Source organism: Oreochromis niloticus, linkage group LG3 (genome assembly GCF_001858045.2).
Source record: "Oreochromis niloticus isolate F11D_XX linkage group LG3, O_niloticus_UMD_NMBU, whole genome shotgun sequence".
NCBI classification, from domain to species: domain Eukaryota; kingdom Metazoa; phylum Chordata; class Actinopteri; order Cichliformes; family Cichlidae; genus Oreochromis; species Oreochromis niloticus.
In genome coordinates, this window is record NC_031967.2 from 11,338,555 (window position 1) to 11,360,783 (window position 22,229).

General features: G+C 42.3%; 1 protein-coding gene across 5 annotated transcripts in view; it reads left to right on the top strand.

Annotated features, from left to right (window-relative positions):
* Nucleotides 1-22,229, top strand: part of LOC100692940 (ADAMTS-like protein 1) — a 98,882-nt gene that overhangs the window by 55,694 nt on the left and 20,959 nt on the right. For 3 of the 5 annotated variants that reach the window (XM_005468151.4, XM_005468150.4, XM_019348328.2), the window contains exons 3-8: nt 12,358-12,485; nt 17,839-17,884; nt 18,193-18,429; nt 19,708-19,834; nt 20,582-20,656; nt 21,668-21,825. In XM_005468151.4, the coding sequence (XP_005468208.1) occupies nt 12,358-12,485; nt 17,839-17,884; nt 18,193-18,429; nt 19,708-19,834; nt 20,582-20,656; nt 21,668-21,825 (771 nt within the window). Of the gene's footprint in view, nt 1-9,035; nt 9,262-12,357; nt 12,486-17,838; nt 17,885-18,192; nt 18,430-19,707; nt 19,835-20,581; nt 20,667-21,667; nt 21,826-22,229 lie in introns of those variants that run through there. The other 2 variants (XM_019348329.2, XM_019348330.2) reach the window with 2 other exon arrangements.

The window sequence follows — 22,229 nt, forward strand, 5'->3', positions numbered from 1 at the left end:
ATCTGGGGTTGCTCCTTGCTGTCAGTGCTCAGAAAACGGTTGGTCAACTGTTTTGTCTCGTTTTGCAATTTTAACTAGGAAGCCTGTTCCATGTCTGCACTTCGGTGGATTGCTCTCTATTGACTCTCATGGTGTCAGTAATTAGTCGGTGTTTGTTCTGTGTACATTTCTACTGAGATTAGCTATTCGCGAGCTAGGAGTAGGGTCATATAGGTTTTCTGTTTGATGTGTGCTTTTAGAAACTGATATGGACCCTGACATGATCATGCATGTCATATTTACAGTTTTGCATTCCACAAGGAGGCTATTACAGCCAAAAAACTTGGATTTCACAGTTTTTATTACTTGAAATGACTCCTGCAAACAGCTGCAATATATTTTTATTATAATGTAAGTTTTCCCAGACAGCCTTTTAAACAAGACAAGAAAACCGGTTCTTACTTTTGAATCCACTCTGGACATTCTTTCAAACGTCTTGCAGTGGTATATAAAAGAAACCTGTATTAATGACTCACCAGGCATTGATGGATAATAAGGGTCAGCTGGACGTCTTTCCTTCTAAGCGTAGTTTGTTTTACAAATTGTTTGTATATTAATATTTAATAGAACAAATAAGCTCACAGCAGCTCCACCAGCTTTTCTCCTGCTAATTGAATTGACCGTAACACCAAAACTGTACACTCCATAGGTTTTTTTACATAAATTTGAAGGGTAGGTGATTTCTGGGGTGATATATGAAAAATATGCTTTTCTTATATTTAAAAAACATTGATTCCTGTCATCTTGTCTGTGCTAGAATAGAATAGAGATTGCATTGCTGTGCGGTCACAACCTCATTCCAGCTGTCCATTTTGCATTTAAAATACACCTGACAACAGCGGGAAGAAAAAAACTCCCTTTTAACAGGAAGAAACCTCCAGTGGAACCAGGCTCAGGGAGGGGCAACCATCTGCTGCTACTGGTTGGGGGGTAAGGGGAGGGAGACAAGACAAAGACAGGTTGTGTAAGAGATTCTGTCATGTGCTGGCCCTGTGAAGCAGGCAGGAGAGGACCCAAGCGCAGACTCAAACACAAGTGGTAAACTCAAAAGGCAGCTTTAATTGCTGAGAAACTACAACACTAACTAAACTTGGAAGATACAGGCAGGTAGGCAGAACACACAGCGGGGCATGAGGGTGATTGCGATGACGAGCATAGGAAGGCACGGGCAGTAAAAAGAAGAGGGAAACACGACAAACAGGAAACACCTGGGAAACACAGCTGGCACAAATTACACTGATGTAATGGGGAAGAGCAAAAAAGAACATGACGCGCACTGACGAGAGACTATCAAATTAAACAGGAAGAACACAGAGACGCAGACTGAGTAGGGGAACAGACAGATGCACATGAAGACAAGGCTGACCTAAACGGGGGGAATCACAAAGGCAAACCAAGACTAGATGACAGAATAAACTCAGGAGTCAATCATACTGGGCTAGGAAATACACAGACAACCTAATAAATAAACAAGACTCAAAGAACCAAAAGACAAGAAATCAAAACGCTGGGTCAAAATGTCCCAGAACTGTGACAGATCCAGAGATTAATAATAACTACATAAATGGAGAGTGGTATATAAAAACAAAGGAAGTGAAAAGAGGTCCGTAAAGAAGAAACACTGAATGCATCATGGGAAGGTCCCAGCAGCCTTGGACCTATTGCACCGTAACTAAGAGAGGATTTAGGGCAGGGGTCCTGCAGGTTTTAGATCTCACCCTGGGTCAACACGCCTGAATCAAATGATTAGTGCATTACCAGGCCTCTGGAGAACTTCAAGACATGTTGAGGAGTTAACTTAGCCATTTAAATCTGCTGTGTTGGATCAAGGACGCATCTAAAACCTGCAGGACGCCAGCCCTCGAGGCCTGGAGTTCGAGACCCCTGATTTAGGGTGACCTGATCCAGCCCTAACTATATGCTTTATCAAAAAAGAACGTTTTAAGTCTACACTTTAAAGTAAACAGGGTGTCTATTGCCTGAATCTAAATTGGGAGCTGTTTCCGGAAAAAAGGGACCTGATAGTTAAAGGCTCTGCCTGCCATTCTACGAGATGCTAAGTTTATCTGTTTGCAGTTGTGAGAAAGGTGGTGCACGGAGGTATTTTTGGCTTCTTTGTGAAACATAAGCTACTTGCTACGGTCAAAACCAATGTTGGTGTTTAAGAACTGTGAAAACATCAGGATGTAAAACCAAACCACAGCATTAAGATGTTGATTCAAAAAGTTCTTATTACAAGTAACTGTAGTTGCAAAGAACTCAGTCCAAGCACTTCTCTCCAGCTTTTGTTGTTGCTTTTATTACAGACAGCAACCTCTTAGATCATAAATAACTGGCTTGTTAGTGACAGGCAGAATCAACTTTTCCCCTGTCGTTACTCACGTCATTAGTCCTATCACCTTTAGATACTGATTGGGTGATGAGAGAGCTGTGACACAGAGAAACGCATTGCTGTTCCAACTGAACTATTTTCAAATGAGAGCACTGTGAGCATAGCAGGAAAAAATCTGTGCACTAAGAGTGTTTTTGCAATGCTCAGTGAGCACTGTTAACACTAAATATCGTATTTGTATAGAAAGTAGACACTGCCAGAGGAAAAACAGCTGTCAGTGGACACACACCCTAAATTGACGTTTTTTTAATTGATTTCAACAAAAGGAAGTATATTTTCAGAAAACATGTGTAAACTGTTCTGAGCAGCAGCTATATTATCCAGATGATACAGCAGTATGGTCTCCATTTTGAAACACGGGGGATCAACTTGATGCCGGCTATCCCATAAATAAGCTGCGGTGCTTAGCGTCGGCCCAGATCGGGATGCAAGTCCCACGCTCCCCGTTTCACTCTAGCCCCAGCCTGGCGGGCCAGTTTAACTCACTCCAGTGGCTTTACACGGCTAATTTATGCCCATCCCTTCCTTTCATACCCTCTTTAAAACACCACAGTGGTCGTGGGTGGGTGAAAGAGGGATGTGGAGTGTGTGTGAGGTGGTGGGCTTTGTGTAGAGGGACCCTGATGAACTTAGCCTTTGCATTCACCAGAAAGCTGCTAAAACATATGCGTGCTAATGGGAAAAGCTTGATGGTGAGAGCACATGAACGCCGCGGCTTCAGGAAGTAGTAAATGTCACTGCTGATTCTTAATTACGTGCTCGAGTCCTCTCACCACCGTGGCCTGCATGTGGAGTTTTTAGAGGCTTACTCAGGTGGGATCATGTGGCTTATTCAATATGTCACCATAAACAGGACAGTAAATTGTTATAAAATGTTGCGAGCTGAGCACAGTGGTGGTTTGTTTTAGAGGAAAGAAAGTGCATCTTTGCTCATTGTACCCTTATATCAACACATACTTTTTTTTTATCCAATTCTTGATTGATTTAAGTATTAAATTGACGGCTCTTTTGTCTTGTCTTCCTCTCTTTACCCCAAACTGGTCACGACAGATGGTTGCCCCTCCCTGAGCCTGGTTCTGCCGGAGGTTTCTTCCTGTTAAAAGGGAGTTTTTCCTTCCCACTGTCGCCATGTGTTTGCTTACAAAGGGTCGCCTGATTGTTGGGCTTTTCTCTGTATTCTTCAGTCTTTACCTCACAACATAAACGGCTTGAGTCGACTGTTATATGCTTTATAAATGACATTGAATTGAATTTAACTGAATTTAATTTATATACGTCACTGTTGACTTGTCCATGTGACCATTTAATTCATAGTCGCCTGATTTCTCGTCCCTGGAGAATAAAGCTAACCCAAAATTTCTGTTTTTTGGTGAATTTTATGAAAACTTTCTTTGTTGATCTGGCAAATCAAGCAAGTATTTCAATTTATCCAATGCTAGAGTTTGTAGAATAAAAAATAACAGCATTCCCATCATGCTCTTGTTATATCTGTTTTTTTCATTAATTTTATTCATAGTTTTGTCCCTCTTAACCTTGCTGATTATATGGGGGGTTTTTGGACTGATTTAATAGCTAATGTCAAATAAATTCACCCGTAAACTATTGTAAGCAATCCAATCTCACGGGTTGTTCTGGGGCAATGCAACTCTACAAGACCTGAGCTCTCATGTGCCTGCTGTTCTGAAAAACAAATCATTTTTGCTTTCATGCATACTCCAAAAAGCTGTGGCCCCAAAATCGAGACAGAACAAATGTCTTCCTCTGCAGAGCTGTGGGGAGTTCACCGAGAAGATGTACTCTTAGCCAGAAGAGATTGGCCCATCGGAGGACGAGCTGGCGTCCGTCTTTCCCTCGAGCGCATTATTTATCCCGTGCCTTTGCATGCTGCACTGTTCTTCCTCCCACCTGAGCCATGATACAGTAATCTCAATAGGTGTGTTTATGGCTCTGTAAATCTATCATCTTCACATTACCACCAAACACTGAAACCAGCTCGCTCGCAAGGCTCAACGATCCAGCTGACCGCTCCTCTGGATGGAGTATTAAATAATAATCAATCATGATTAAGGAACGATGAGAGGAAAAGCTTGACTCATGTGGAATGTGTGGATGTGGAAGCAGTGAAAGCTAAAGCTTAGGTGACAATGTTGGAAAAAAAGAGATATTTAGGGAGTAACATGTTTTAGCTGTAACGCTGCTTACTTTCATTTCAGCTCCCATCTGGCTTTAATTGGATTTAGATGATTGTCAGGGAATTACATCTTTATTTTAATCCTCTGGTTTTGGTGGGATGGGGAAGTGTGGTTGACTTTCAGCTGCAAGTCGTAAAATCCTTGTCCTGGTAAAACATTTTATACCGTGGCTCAGAAAGCTTTTTAAACAATGGCTTTCGTATAAATCATGCCTGGAGCACATACGTCGTCTGTGAGGGTGGTGGGAGGCTACCATTTATATCCCGCCTGAACCATTAAAGTCTTCTCGTGGGAGCCGAGGGTTCGGGCCTTCGAGGGGTCCTCGATGTGAGTCTCTCGTTAACTTTAGCTTCATTTGTCTCTCTTCCTCAGAACGCTGGGACTGTTAAGTAATGTCATCACATCATAATATTGTAATCTTTTCATTTGACTCTTTATTCTGCAGCAGAGGAGCGGTATCGGTTAAACGTCTGCTGCTTGGAACGCCAACATAGTGACCCTTTACAAGACCTCAAACACATTAAGCATGAGAGAGCTTTTCTGTTTCACCAGACAGCGAGTGATGATAGAAGCGGTGTTTTCAAACGTATGGGGTTGGCTGAGTTCCCATCACATTAAAAGGTCAAAACAACAACAAAGTTAACTTTAACATCATTCTATACTAATAATGATGAACAGCTCATTTACTGGATTGTCAGCTGTTTATCACAGAGACATCGTAAGGGGTTCTCAAATGTTGTGCGACCAGGTGAAACCCTGCTCATAATCCCAACACTGCACACTGACAGAGAATCGAGGGATTTTATGACAGATGGTGGCGATTAGTCACAATCATATGAGAGATTCTATCTGCCTAAAGATAACACGGGCATGGGTGGAAGTAGCGGCCATAAAATGGTTTTTTATTAGCATACAACTAAATGTTGTTCTCCTCGCGCCTGTGCAGGTTCTCTCTGGGTACTCTTCCTCCCACATTCCAAAAACATGTTAGGATAATAGGTGAGGATGGATGGATGGACGGATGGATGGACGGATGGACGGATGGATGGATGGACGGATGGACGGACGGATGGATGGATGGATGGGGAACTACATTTCTCTCATCTTTACTTTTTTCACTTCTTTATGATATCGTTTGGGAAAAAAAGAAATATCAACCAGTGTGTCTGTGGTACTTCAAAGCATAACAACTTCATATAATCTTTAATTGAGGGCTTTAGATTATTTTTAATTAGATTGAAAACATCACATGAACAGTAGTGTTATGGGCATTTTTAAAGAGGACACAAATATAGACACAAAAAGCAAGAATACTGAGAAAAAGATAAGATTGAGTACAAAGGTGATTAAACTTGCATAAATTACAGGAAAACACAAGCGACAAAGGGCAAAAAATTAAAGCGACGGCAGGACCACAAGGAGAACTGGTGAGTCGGCAAGTAAGTGTAAAGTAACAGCTAAAAAAGGAAAACTGAAGATGACAAAAACTAACACAGAATCCAACTGGTGAAAACCAGTGAGGGTCGAGAAGATGATTAGAAGCGAGGGAAAGTAAATGGACAGGGACTTTTGGTTGTTGGTGTCAGACAAGCTGGTCTGAGTGTATCAGAAGCTGCTGATCTGCTGGGATTTTCCCACACAGCCGTCGCTTGGATTTACAGAGAAAATGTGAAGTGAGTTCCAGCTCTCTGGATGAAAGATGCCTCATTGATGTCAGAGGTCAGAAGAGAATGGCCCAACTGCCTCGAGCTGATAGAAAGGCAACAGTAACTAATAGCTACTGGTTACAAGCAGGGTTTGCAGAAGAGCATCTCTGAACATGGAAGATGTCAAAACTTGAAGCAGAAGGGCTACAGCACCAGGAGACAGCACCAGCCACCACTCCTATCAGCTAAACATCAAGTATTGATCCATCCTGCTTTCTATGGGCGGTTCTGGCTGGTGGCGTAATGATGTGAGGGATATTTTCTTGACACGCTTTGGGCCCCTTATTACCAACTGAGCATCATTTACACACCACAGCCTACCTGAATATTGTTAGTAACCATTTCCATCCCTCCATGACCACAGTGTCACCTCCAACTGGTTTCGTGAACATGTCAGTGAGTTCACTGTACTCAAATGGCCTCTACAGTCACCACATTTGATTCCAATACAGCACCTTTGGGATGTGGTAGAGTTGAAGATTCACATCACGGATGTGCAGCCGACAAATCTGCAGCAATTGCGTGATGCTGTCATGTCAACATGGACCAAAATCTTTGAGTAATGTTTCCAGCACTTTGTTGAATCAATGACTTCAGTCAGGAAAACTGGGGTGAACTTTAATAGGACTTTTACCATCATGTGAATGCGCTCACTTTAAGTTTTAACTGCAGAATAAAGGGGATCTAAATTAGCTGTTGGCTTGTTTACAGTCAGTCTTCTTGTTTCTGGCTCTGTGAGTTTGTTGTTGTGATTCAACCTTGTTCCCATATGTCAGCAATTACTTTGGGGCAGCCAATGTTATCCTAACCCATTCTTTCATATTAAAGCAGAATCATCTTTTAAGACAGTGGAGCATTTGTCTGTGGACAGTCATTTCCCCTAATCCTCAAAACCTCCTGCATGCTTCTCTCATGCAACCTAATATCCGAGCCTGCCCTTGTGTAAAATAACAATGCATTCTATCATTTTTCTCACCTCATCATCTTCATGGATTGTTGTTTAAATTGTCAGGAGACACCTTCTGCAATGTTGTGGGAGAGAGCCGTCTCCAAGCTCGTGTCAATCAAAACCATTAATTTCCTCCTCAGGCGTTTGGTTTTAAGCTCCAGGCACATCATTGATGCCACAGTTTATTTTCTGTAGTCACACATTGGCAAATACGAGAAGGATTTCTTCTAAAAGTAAATATCAGAGGGTTATGGATTGAGAATGCATGGGCCGCATCGGCCTGTGAATATGTCAAAGTCCACGTCCTTCCCTGCTGGCACCACAGACTACACCAGTGTGTGTGCGTTTAAGATAATTCCCCAATTCATGGAACATAAGTCCGATTCTGTCAGCAGCGACTTTGGACTTCGAGACAGGTTTGCTTTGTAGAGCTGAAATATAAAAAAGTGTGTATGTGTGGCGCGTTAAGTGTCGAGACGTCCGCTCCGATGTTGTGATTAGGGTTGCTGACTATTTGCTCTGGAGTGCAGCACATTCCTCTCAGCCTTAATTGATACCAATTATGCGGTTTTTGATTTGGTGTTTGATTGGGAAGAAGATGTGAGGCCTTGATTCGAAGGGCACAGAGTTTTTATTGTGTTTGGAACCTCGGGGTTGGATGCCTGAATGATAGCCTGCTACCTTGTGAGTAACATCAAGGAATGCCAGCGGGTCATTTTGCCTGTGCTATTTTTAATGTTGGGTTTCAGATTTTTGTTTTTTTGTGTCCTGCCATCGCAAAAGGAAGCTGGAAAGCCACTCAGTGTATAAGTATATTCCCCCTGTGCCAAAGGGTTGTCCATCTTACTGGGTGTTTTTTTTTTTTTTCTTTAAATAACTACAGGATTTGTCCCTCCAGGGGACACCTGGCTTGTCCCCCACCTCCACGGTGTAAATGCTCTCTAGCTTAAACTGCCAGATGTTATAAAAGGCTCCATTGAAGTAAACCTTTAGCTCATAAAAAAGGGGGTTGTAGGCGGGTGGCTGAAAAGTCTATCCCGATAGCTTCAGTGACCAAACTGTGTCGTCTGATTTAACATGTAGGCTCACATATGTAACTCTTTGGGAAAAATAAAGCGCTTTGGAGCCAAAGGTGAAGTATGGCAGTGCCAAATGTGTCTCTTCTTTGCTCAGATGTGTAATTGAAGTCACCGGTTCTGCGCAAGCAGGCTGGAAATAAAAGGTTAATTCTAAAGATGTCACAGTATGACCGAGAGTTTCTGACATTTCCAACACAGAGTGAGGGAAAATGACAGAGAGGGAAAAAAACCATCCAAAGCTTAAAAGAAAGAGGAAGCAGTGACATGAGTGAGACGGAAACTTGAGATATTAGGAAAAGAAATGGAAAAGAAGAAAATTGGTTTACAGTTGTCTGTCTGCTATTATTCCTTCTCTCTGACAGTCTGACACACACACACACACACACACACACACACACACACACACACAAACATGCAAAGCTGTGAAGCTGCTGCTGGCCCAGCTTCTTGTTTGTACTAACACTGTCATCTGAAGCCCATTTATTGATTGGCTAATGTGCCAGACCTGAGGGCTCACGGTGCTTGGATCAACCCCCCCGCCCTCCCGATTACTTCCTCCAACTTTCATGCAGTGCACGCTCTAAAACGGACACACACGCACACACATTCACCCACGCTCTCCCTGCCCCCTCTCCCTCCCTCCGCTTCCCCAAGATACTCTTGAGAAAGAACGGGAGCAAGTCAGACAGGAGACGGCAGGCAGGGAGGCAGACACAGCACGCAGAGTGACCCACGGAGGAGGCCGTCACGCATCGGACCCAGACACACACGCAAAAATACTCACGAGCAGATCTGGAGGGACTGGGTCTCACACGCGCGCGCACACACACACACACACTTTGAAAAAGGCATGGAACAAGACTTTTCATCCTGCATGCTGTTGATGACAGCTCTTCTACTTCTGGTACTGTGATTTTTACCCTGTTTTCTCAATTGCATTTTAAAGTTTTTATTTTGTCTTTGGTTATTAATGTCCTCTAAAAGCTTCTATTTGAGTGTTTATGCTTGTATGTGTGTGTATTTTGAAGTAAGCAGTGCACTCTCCACATCCTGGAGTCTTCTCAACAGTAGCTTTACCAGGTCAGCTACAGCAGTCCTGCAGCATTGTCTTATTATATTATTAAAGTCTCCCATGCCTGCACTGTGTTTTTTAACCTAAGCCATGAAAAAAGGACTTGTGCATGTGGAAGTCAGCGAGCTGCAGGCTCACTGTTACATTACACTGCCTGCCTCACAGCGTGACCGTGAGTACAGTACTGTGCCGTGTTGCGCAGTGCCCGCCACATGACAAGGGATTTAGCAGATGTGCAAATATCATGTGTCTTTGCCAACTGCAAAGGCCGTCGTATTGACACAGTCTGCAAAAGAAGGCACCAGAGTCGGGTTTCTTTTTCCCCTTTTTCAGGAGTTTTCCATCTTTGGGGAAAGTGTTTTTAGTCTCAGCTGCTGACAGGTGACTTAAATAGAATCCGTCCATCAGAATAACTCATAACGCGGAGTTAAGTGATCTTTAATCATATGCTCATTTCCGCTTTTTTACCTTGTGGAAAAACAAAGGCCTTGCGGTTGTCGCCCTCGTGTATTTGCTCTGTTTTTTCTCACAGTATGAGCACCACCAGCAAATAATAGTTTGTGTTTGCAAAGGTTCTTTTTCAAAGAGTTTTAGGAAGCATTATGAGTCAGTTATGGGTGCATGAACGTTCAAATAAAATAACAAGATCAGAAAATAATAGATCAGAGCAGAAGCGGTGGGACGTGCAGTGATGGAGGGTTAAGGAAGACTGGATATCTGAGCCTTTTGATTATTGGCTCCAAATCCCAGCAGGACAGCCGTCCAGCTAGCGGAGCCTTGTCTTCCTCCGCTTTCATTGAGAACAATAGCAGCGCAGTGAGCCAAACAACCTCTTCATCTCCATCCCTTCATCCTTCATCTACTTCCACTCCTCTTTCTTCGCAAGCCTCTCTGCGCCTCGAGCGCTCTTGGCTTTGCAACACACAGCCCTGAGTCGTAATTGAGTGCAAAATTCACTGATTGCTTTTCAAAGGAGAATTAAGGTGGTGCACTAACCGGCTGCCCAGAGCACAGCCTGTGTTTATTTACCGGGATCCAAACATTGAAATAGTTGGCCCGTGCAGAAAGTAGCGCCGCTGCCGATATGTTTGGCTGTATGCTCCGCTGGCTGTGTTTAGGTTTTGCCATTCCTCTCTGCTGTTCCTCAGGCGTCATCAGCACTGACAGCCATTTATATCAGTCCCCACGCACTTTTAATAACGTGAACCCGCCATCCCCTCTCAGGACTGTACAGCATGGGTGTTTTTCCTCCCATGACCCAAGGAAAATAATCGGAGCCCTATTATTGCATTGTTACTGTTTTTCTTTGCAAGATCCATTCATCTCTGTGTTTGAAGTGCACTGCCATGCTGCTGGAGGGAGGAAAAGGGGGTAAAGAGGTCAGCATGAATTGGCTTTCCTCTAAAAAACCTTTCTATCTTAAAGCGTTCCACTTTAAATGCAAGCCTGGATCTTCACTGTAAACTGCCCAGTAGGTGCAAATTGTATTTTCTGAACACACCCCGCCCCTAATGTTCAGCAGGTTCTGGGTAAATGAGCTTGTTTAGGGCTCACATTTCATGCCTAATCTGCAAGAGCTGGAAATTTTAAATCACTGTCAAAAACTCTGTTGGATGTGCAGACACAAACTGACGCCTCACGGTGTAAAAGTCCCTATTGTGCGACGCTGTCCAGAGCACACAATAGCTGCATTTCTGCAATGTTAGGACAAAATGTCTTTCATGGTCCAGCAGCATTATGAAGACTGAGTGGTTTAAAAAATGATAATTTTTCTCTTGCATTCATCTGCTCCCATTGAACACCCCCAAACCCCCTTGGAAGAATGGCAGGTTACTTTATTGACTGTGTTTGCACTTCGGTCTACTGAGCCACATTCCTGTTGCCACAGGAGGTGGATGATTTGTCCCAGTGTTGGTTCCAAGTTCCAAGTCTTTTTTTTTTTTTTTTTTTAATTTTCCAAGTTGTCATCCATTAAACAGGTACAGGACCAGTTTTTTCCTTTACCTCAGTCTCACTGGCAGTTTTTAAGTAGAATACCTTCACTGAGTCCTTGTTCTAGATAGCAAAAACAATCTGTTTTCCTTTCACCTAATCTGAGCCCGGTATTCAGAAAATGCAGCTCTCTATTGCTTCATTCAGTCAGCTCTGGAAAGGGCATTGAGAAAAGTGAAGCAGAGGGAAACTGTCTTGACTTAAACACAACAATAGATATTACCATATTGCCTGACAGCGGTGGCATTATAAATAAACCTTTCCCTACGAGCACGGCGAGTTAGTCCACTCGGAAAATACCAAAGACTTTATGAGGTAAACAGGAGCTGAGATAGAGAGGATCTTAATTTTTTTTGGCTGTCGCCCTACATCCGAGACGCACACTGTCCTTGTAGTTGTAAAATTTAGCTTCTCATAATATTGATTTTGGGTGCCGCAGGAATATTCCCGTCTCCGCTGCCAAATACAGCACAATGCAATTAACAGAGAGAGGCACACGAGTGTGGCCCGAGCCTTAAGCAAGGACTAATATTTCAAACTTTAAAGCATGACTCAGACATTTTTAATATGCAAAAGGGCCAGAAGTCAAGAACTCGTGATTACTTCCTCTTACTGCCTCTCTTTTCCTGTCATGTGCACTTTTATTGTAGTTTTAGGTTTTTTTAAGCTCTGTAATTTAAGGAATGGCTGCAGGAAGCCACAACTCATTTGGCTAAAGAGCTGCTTTCTGTAATGATGGGAGATAGCATGTTAGCTCTTTTCAATCTATGCTAAGTCATAAGGTCAAAGAGTCCAATATAAAGATGACAGTGAGCTTCAGTGATCAGTTTATTTTATCTCAGCTTCTGTAGAGCTGATGAAGGCTGATAACAGCAGACGCCTGTTATCAGAGTGTCCAAAACACTGCATATTAACGTCTCTTCTTCTGGTGTGTAGAGCTCACGTACAGCCCGATCAGAAGAGGACAGAGACACGCTTTGGGACGCCTGGGGTTCCTGGAGTGAATGCTCTCGTACATGTGGCGGAGGAGCCTCCTACTCCCTCAGACGATGCCTCAGTTCCAAGTAAGACCCAAAAGCCTCACAGAGGTAACATGTGAGAGAACATGCAAGTGTCGGGAGAGCTGGTCTGGTTCTCTTCATAGAGTGATATTAACATTTGTAAGGCCTGCAACATCAGACTTTTCAGAAGGAGAAGCCGCACACGTAAAAATATTGATGATGGAGAAATAAAGATTAAAGATTGCTCACGTTCTTGCAGACAATACTAGAAGTTAACATACTAAACTGAGATGGTTAACATGGCTCTTTTAATTATTTCTGTCATATAGGTATATATTATAGTTGTGGGTGGGTGTTAAATAATGGGGTCAGTGTATTTACTACTTCATTCTAGCCAAAAGTTCAACTTAAGACTCCTGTACAAACTCAATTTCAGGTGTTTTTTCCTAATAATGGCTCTTGCTGACATCAGTGAGAGCGGATATCCTAATATGGTCATCTAATTTGTGAGAGGCAGCCAAGCAGCCAAAAACCTCTTAAAGGGAGAGGAGCTAAAAGACAAATGACGATTATTTTATTTTTACAATCCTTTGGGCAGCATTGACACTGTACTGATATCAGGTCTAAAAATCTCAGATGCAGAAAAAATTCCAGAAAAAACAATCATTCTGAGAAGCAGGGGCATAAAGAGCCTTTTTAAAACAAAAAACAGTGGCCTGATATAACTGTTGAGTTTATAGCGGGGTCATTAAATGATGACTACATCACAGCAGGAGAGCATTTGCTGTAAATTGAAAGTTAGAACCTCAGTGACCCTCAGAAAAATGGAAACATCCCACCAGCAATTTGTAAGCATGTGTTCAAATGTGATCTGAGCTAATCTCCTCTTCTAAAGTAGAAAGTCCTGACTGAAGTTGGACGGATTTCCATCAAAATGCAACATCATTGCTTTTAGGTTTAGGCGGGGGGTTTAATAGTGTGAGTAAATCCCACAAATCAAATCCTCCATTCCCCTGGGTTGTAAGTGGAGTGCTCAAAATACACATGACTGTTAAATATCCCTGAGTGGATCCACTATAGACCCGTCTAGACAGCCATGTGAGCCAAAATCTTGAATTCATCAGTGACATTTGGAATCTGAATTTCAGTAATGACCCCAACATGTTTCTTCACAGATCAGAGCAGAACAATCAGTGACTCTAGCGAAACTACATGCCGCTTTTAATAAGTGTTTTATGTGACAGAATTTGGGCTGTGCAAACACTGAGTCCCGTATTGGTTGGATTCCCACTTCTCATCATCTCAGGCTTATATCAGGAACCTCTTAATCCTTGTGCCAGAGTCACCTGGTCGGTTAGGTTTCAAGCTAACCCACAGTGCTCAAAGATTAAAGCTCAGGGACCGAGTGCATTGGGTAAAGTGGTCAATTATAAACAAATTTAAGGAACAAGTAGGAAAAAATGGACATAAGAAGGGAGACCGTACATTTTCCTTAGAAATGTTGTCACATTTATAGGCTGGGAAATAGCTGCAGGGTGACTTCACTTGCATTCCTCTATTTTACAGTTCCCAGAATATACTGCTGCTCAACTCAAGGTAACCAGTGACGTTTGCTGCTGGAGTCACCTCTGTTTCACTGTTGGAGGGGCTGCAGAGGTAGCACCCCTAGTGACAGGACTAGTCACTCAGATCATGAAACAGTGCAATAGTCTAGGATCAAACTGCCAAAACAGCTCACATCATTCTTGAGGTCACAACCGAGGTACTGTGAAAGGCTCTCATATGTCTGCAACCATGAATCCATCTGCACTGGCACTAGAGAAAAAGACTGGGCAGCATACAAGTGCCAGAGGGCCCCCACCTCCCACCCCCCGTGTACTGCACTGTAAACATTGAGGTCAATGTCTCTTTGAGGAGTTCATTTCACGATCTCTGGAGCAACCACTTCTCTTTGCCTGCCCAGAATATTTTGGTCAGACAAACCTCAGGAGCAATTGACTTGTTAAGAGGTGTTTGGGGCTTGAGCTTCATACGGGACGTAGGCAGCGTGTGCATGTGTTGATGTACATTCTCCGTCTCCTCTAAGTACAGGCAGGTTTGTTTACCAACTCTGGCAGTTGCCATAATGTATGGGGCTCTTGAGCAAATGGTAGGAGGCTTCGTTCCACCATGTCCCACCTCACCCTGCTCTTGCGTGGGAATGAGGGAGCGGTAGCCTGGCCTCGGGTAGCAGATCAAACGGCATCATTAAAAAGCACAGCACAAGGCCCCTTGTGTATGTGTATGTGTGTGTGTGTGTGTGTGTGTGTGTGTGTGTGTGTGTGTGTGTGTGTGTGTGTGACTCTTTGGAAATGGGAACTGGAAATAGGCCTGCAACACCCTCCAAACCAATACCATTCCAACTCTCAGACTTTTTAATGCACACACGCACATACAGGGCACTTATTGCTACTGCACCAGAGTTAGTTAACCTCTCGAAAGGGCACGTGCAGAAGTACAGACTATCCACAGATTGCCTGGCCTTCATTACTTCCATCCACACAAGTTACTGCACTTGATCGCCGGCTTCTTTATTAACAGCAGCATAGCTGGTTGGATCCAAGTGTGAACATATGGATTAGGTGTCATGGCAAGAAAAAGTGCTGCTCCAATATTTACGAAGCACTAGGCAGGAAAATATTAATCCATATATGTTATTAAAAAGAAAAAAAGAAAGATCCAATCTCAACTTTGTTTAGAAGAAATTCACAAAGAATTTGACTGTGTCGTTTGTCACCATGACACCAATGGGAAGTAAATATCAACAACTGTAGGCAGGAGATGTTTCCTGTAGCGATGCGGTCACATATGTACTGAAATTATACAGCGGGTGACATTAAGTGACATTAGGCTGTGAAGGCATGCCGCAACTTTTTAAAGGCAAAAGTGGGTGAAAGTGAAATTTCTCCAGGGCAATGAAATGTTAAATTAAGGTTTGCCTAGCAACCAAGATTATGTCTCTTTTACAGCCTTGGGAACCACTCTGTGTGGTCCATGCTGTGTTATTAACACCTCCATCCTTTTTAGTAATATTCCTGACAGTAGTAGACCTACAGCTCTGCCCTACAAATGACTAAAACGACAAAAGATATCATGATTAATTTCACTGACAACTGCAATATTTTTACCTAATCTCACAATACTCTGGCCTCTGTTATGCTCTTTGTTCCATCTTTTTCAGCTTCACATTATCCTCCTTAGATAAACAGTAAACTCTTAGCTTTCCTAAACTGATCAATAGCAGAGCTCACAGCTTGAGCATATTTTAGGCGTTAGCAAATCAGCCACATTTTTGTGTGCCCACATGCCTCAAGTGTATCAATATTGTGGCATGGGTTTTGGAGCCCTGCGTGCAATTACTTTCAATCTTGCGAGAAGAGTTGATGACATATATATGGACATTATGGGCCAGATGAATTTTACTGCGTATCCAATACTAGCCCAATTTTTTTATGGTTACAATAGATTTTTCTTTTTTCTGTTTAATGCTATAGATGATACTTTTAGTCTTTGTTGAGTCTCGTGCAGTTAACTAATGAGCGCACTCTCTGTAGTTGTCTTTTTGTGTTTGGGGTCACAGTTTGTGAGTTATGTTTTATGTGCTCCAAGACTTCTGATATTTCAACCGAGTTATTTTTCCCTAACCTATGATGACGCCATGATGAATCCCATGTCCTGGCCCTACGTCTGCTTAGCCTCCACTTTAGAGCTTCTAAAATCAAAAGGAAATGAAAAGGGAAATTCATTTTATTCCCTTTGCCTCTTTACGTCTCGTTTATATATTGCTTGTCCCAGTGTGAGTTTCCACGCTGATCCAGATCTTAGCTACCTGTCTCTCAACTCTTGGTCTTTGAAAGTCTCTTGTTAGGGGTTCAGGCCCCATGGCCTACTGTTTGATTTGGCAGAGGGGACCGTCTGGATTCGTCACAGGTTCTAATGTTCTTGCCATGCCACATGGTCCACATCCACTCCCTCCATTCTCTGGAATAACATTGTAAAAAAAACCTTAAGCCTTCGTTCACTGCTGAGTCCAAAGTCAGTGACGTCTCCAATCATGATTCCAGATTAGCTAAGGGCCAGTGACACTGGAATTCCTCTTAACTTCCCAAAAGAATACCATTTGATTAGTTTCCACTGGAGTCTTTGATAATTGCCCTATCATAGTCACCATCAATGGTTTATCATCACTCGGCATCAAAGCACAAAGGAATCCTCATTTTCAATAAGTGGTTAGCTCGATAATTTGGGCAGAGACAAAGCAGACTGTCATGCAGGGAGTCGTGATCCAAACTGCTCCAATCTGTTCAGCAGACGCAGGCTGGAGGGCTTTACTCTGTCTGCTTTACTACTGCGTGCAGTTTTGCATTTTTTCAATAGACTGACACACAGAGAAAATGGGACTCCTATTTTTAAATGTTGTGAAACTCGTGTTAAAGCTTTAGATTTTTGAGATTTTCTTTTACAAGTAATAAGCTTGAAGTCAAATTGTCTATAAAGATTATTCATATTACAGAGAATGGACGAACATGTTTAGACTGTGGAAACTGATCTCGAGCCCGACTGCAGGGGAAATATTAGCTATTTGCTGTTATATCTATATCGGCATATATAGTAGCCAATAAATGAAAATGCAAAAGGTAAAGAAATAACACCATTTTATGCGTTTTGCAGAATTTGTCCATCACAGTGCACTCTAAAGCAGCAAGTGCTTGAAACGCCACAAACAACAACAGGCTGGGCAGGTTGTTAGTACAGTTAGCTGCACAGAAAGTTAAATTATTCACCAAATAATTGCATTAAAGTTCTTCATGCCTCAAACAGTGTCCAGTTCACTAAGAGATAGCTAGTGACTACTTGGCCACTGTGCTGCTGTTCTTGCCTTTCAGTCAAGGGAGTCTTTGATAACTTTAAGTCTTAATGATAACAATTTTAAACAATGTAGCCCTGTACAATTGTTTATGAAGGTGAATATTAGCTATAGATGTCATTTAAAGCAGGCTGTTAATATGTTTATTTCTTCTGTGTCATTGGGCTTTATTCCAGTCTTTTAAATGCTTTGTGAGCCACCCTCAAGTGGTCATTTCAGGAACTGCAGTTTTTATCAGCTTCATTTCTCATCTTCAGCATGCCACTGGATAATTATGCAGAGTTACTCTGTGTGAAATACGCTGTTAAAGCTTTGCAAACGCACCACAGACTTATGTTTGTGGGTTGCCACATCAGCGCTATAATTTTCAATATGAATAATGAGGCAAGAGTCACTGGATATAATACCAGCTCCTTCAGATGATGATGACTGGTTCATGTTATGGTTTGTTTTATCATTCTCTCCCACGGCCTATTTACCCACGGTTTCATTTTTTTTTTCCTTCTGTAGGACCTGCGAAGGACAGAATATCAAATATCGCACATGCAGCAATGTGGTAAGTTGAACCCACTCATCTTTATGTCATGGATGTCGACACAGCTTTCAAGTGTTTTTATTGAAGAAGTAAAACTGATATGGCAAATTGTGTCTGAAAGATTTATGGGTGTAATTCAGTGATTTGGGATCTTGCTGTTTGAGAGAAACTAAGAAGAAGTTGCATCAAACTTCTTCTGTTTCCATTTATTCTGCTAATTTCATGCAGCAGTCTTCTTCCCACATACACATTTAGAGATGGCAGACTTCATTTGCCCTGCCTTTTTCAAGTATTTAAAATATTTTAAACTATGTTTTAATGTCCCTCAGGATTGCCCTTCAGATGCCGGTGATTTCCGTGCCCAGCAGTGTTCAGCTCACGCAGATGAGCAATACCAGGACCAGTACCACGAGTGGCTGCCGGTATACAATGACCCAGACAACCCGTGTGCTCTCAAATGTAAAGCCAAGGGCTCAGGCCTTGTGGTGGAGCTGGCGCCCAAGGTGCTGGATGGGACACGCTGTTACACAGAGTCTTTGGACATGTGCATCAGTGGTATCTGCCAGGTCAGTAACCATGTCATGAACCTCAATTGCTTTGAAGTCATCAAGAATTTTGGTTTATTTCTTTTAATTTTTAAAGCCAAGATGTACATCTTGTGGGACTTGCATATAAAAACTTCTTTTTTTCAGTAAACTAAGCAAATTCTTATATTTAAAGATCAGCTCGCCTTAAAAATAACTGAGACGTTGATCTTCCAAAGTAAATATATCCTAGTGTGTTGTAAAAAGTTTAGATTAAGCTACTAAGGCAAGTGAAGTCAGTGTGATGCTCTGTGCAGCTCTTTGATTGGCAACCTTGGGTCCTGGTATTCATGTGGCATTACTTTGACATGTACAGTCTGCTTAAACATTTTCACAGACCGCTACACCCCTGCAACAATACTCTCAAATAGGTTTAGGATCAAGGTGTGAACTTCCCCAGATCTTAATTCGAGTGAGCATTTGTGGGATGTCCTGGAAAAACAAGTCCAACAAGTCGGCGGAGCCCCCGTCTTTAAACGATGTGCTGTCAGTGTGTCTGATACCGCAGTAGCCTCAGAGACCTTGTAAAGCTGACACCTTGATGGGCTAAAGCTGTTTGTGGAATAAGGGGAACCTACACAGTATTAGACCAGTGGTTCTAATGTTGTCGCAGTCCAGTACTCCTGTCAACACCGGTACGCAATTTTTGGCAATATTGTGCATTTGGGAGCAAAAGCTAAGACGTAAATCTCAAGAGGACCACAGTGGACTACCTTACAGTACTAGCATCATACCATCTGCTTTACAAATGAATATCCAATGAGTATTCCTTTAGATTCAGTGTTTGACTGACAGCCCAGGAAATATTTTGCAATGCATTTTTTGGGGTTGAATGGAATTATGTCCCCGGGCATCGTGTCTGCAGAGACTCAGAAGTCTCTCCCTTACAATGCTTAGAATGATATTGCGGTTTTTGGTTTTGTCTTGCTGACAGAAACTGCAAAAAAAAAAAAGAAATCCACCATTCAACTATGGATGGCGTCTTAGTAATTCAATGAATAAATATTGAGGAGACCAGAGGGTTGTTTGAATCGTTTCATGGTAACATTTAAATGATACTGAAGCTCCAACAGAACCAGCTCGAGTGCTTCATGATATCATATCCTTTCTCTTTACTTTTGTGTTGTTACGGAAAATCTTCCCTGCTATCTTGTCCTCAAAACTAAAAAGTTAGAAGGTCTTTCAGGCTCTAAAAGTGAGGTGACTGTGCATGTCATTTGTGACGTCTCAAAGTTTTTTTGTGCTTCCTGTGTTTTCCAGATTGTGGGTTGTGATCATGAGCTTGGAAGCACTGCGACCGAGGACAACTGTGGAGTCTGCAATGGAGATGGCTCGTCCTGCAGGCTTGTGCGGGGACACTACAAATCCCAGCATTCTTCGGGAAAAAGTAAAGAATTGTTACTCTTTTTTTAATTTTTATTAAATAAAGACGTAATTGCTGAGCTAAAAAGGTCCTTGAGCAGATTTACTTGTTCACCACACAGACTATAAACAAGAGTTATAACTAAGCCCAATCATCAGGGCAGTGTTCCTTTGTCAAATATTTGCATCATTTACAATGGCCTTGAGAGGTCAAACTACTACAAATAGAAGAATGCTGCAAAAGCACACAGCTTGGGATGCCTGCCTCCATTAAAACAGCTGCTTTGAAGATGGGGACCATGTCTGTGACCACTCGCAGTCAGACGCCGTCTTCAGAGTAACTTCTGTGGGGGATTTTTTGCAGACAAGTTGAAGTCATTAGCATTAGACCAGCCTAGATTGATTGCAGTATCTTGACAGTCTGACAGTCTAGTTTATAAACTAGACAGCAGATATTTTCTAAACTTTCAGTCCGAGAGTGACTGCAATCAATTCCAGTCAGACTGCAACTGTTTGGAGACAAGTTGCATCTCACCAGGGGACCTCCTCAATCACCTTGAAGCTGAAAGTGTTGCACGTCTGAGCGACGAGCTAGTTGCTGCAACTAATTGCACTATTTTGAAATGAATTGCAACCACCAACTTTTCCTAGTCACAAGAAGGTTGCCATCCTGTTTCTACTCTAGTGTGACTGAGTCATAAGTTGCTCGTTTTTAGCATTTGTGTCATATATTGATGTAGTGATTGGTACTGTTTCTTTGTTTTCGTTCAAGCTGAGGACACAGTGGTCACCATCCCTTACAAGAGTCGTCACATGCGTCTGATCCTGAAAGGCCCGGATCACTTGTGTAAGTCCTGGTAGGTCCAGGGTGCCCTTCCATCCAAAACAGCTGAGCACGATCTCTGTGTTTGGCAGTGCTCTTTCATTTGCCAAATACTACACACTGAACACGAGTTCACCGCATCGCTCTGACTTTTCTGCACAGCGTGTTATGTTTTCAGCATGCTCCGATGCAAAAACAGTGAAACAGACACGGTGGTGACATTTTCATAACAGAAAACAGAAGATCGTACTTGGCAGGCCTTGAAATGAATGTTTCACACTAATAGCAATCTATGATCGATCTTTTACTCTGATTTCCAGAAGATATTACATTTTGGCCTCTCTAATAAAGACTCGTTTTAAAAGTAGCCCAGAGCAGACTAACCAGAAGGGATACGTGTTTCTTCCCTTTGCTCTGGCTCTGACAAGACATAAGGCTTCCAGGGAAATTCACTGATGTCAAAGTCCTGGCATCAAATCCTCACCGGATCAAATGGATAACAAATGTTTCACCTCGGTGCCTGTCCTTTGCTCAGTGGCTAGTTTCCAGATCATCTTCTGAATGGACAGCTTTTTCATTAGATATTTCCCCCCCTATCCATTTTGCCCTCCGGCACCTTGATTGTAACCATGTGTTGCCTGATGATGGCTGGTGGTCACCATTTGTTCCCATGTATCTCTGTTTTTTTGTTTTCTTTTAGTAACGCTGAAGTTACACAAGATCCTGTATAGCCAGGGATAAAGTGAGGTCAGTGAGGGGAAAGAGTACTGTAATGCTGGCTACATTAGCCTCATCATAGTGACAGAGTGACCACAGCACCCAGTCTGAGCTCTTTGTGTATCGCTGGGTCTGTGATCAACATTTTAATCACATCTCCATTTATTTTCCTTTTCATTCAATTTAAAGAACTTTACTCATAAAATATACAATTTTTAAAAAAATTAAAAGACAGATTTTGTGACAGGCAGTGGCCACACCTGTTTGTCTTCTCTTTGCACATATCGAGACTTTAATTGTTTGTTTTTTTACCTTCAGACATGGAGAGTAAGACTCTACATGGTGTAAGAGATGAACTGGTCTTGGATAGATCGGGGCAGTACTATATAGAGAACACCACCGTGGACTACCAGAAACTTTCAGATAAAGAAGTCCTGAGAATCACTGGCCCACTCGGAGCTGACTTCACAGTCAAAGTAAGCACTGACATTAATGCACATCTCTTTTTCTTTCAGGCTACAGTAGCCAGTATTTGTCATCATCTCGTTAAAAATTTGAGAAATTTCCCGAATTGTCCATCTGTTCTACTTCAACCTTGACGGGTGTCTTGCCAGAGACCTGAGGAAGGACAGATCTCATATTTTCTCTAAATATTGTTTTGTATTACCAAGGTGAAACAGGGTGTGACATATTTGGCTGTCTTTGTGAGAACATTCATTGACATCAATGCATTCCTTACTGTTAAGTTTAACCAGCATATTTATACAAGCTCCAGCCTAAACTTTAGCTTCAAAACCCAAGTTTTGACCCTCAAACAGGTCTTTAAATCTGCATGAAAAAACGAGGACCCGACACAAATTACTACTAATACAAAATGTCA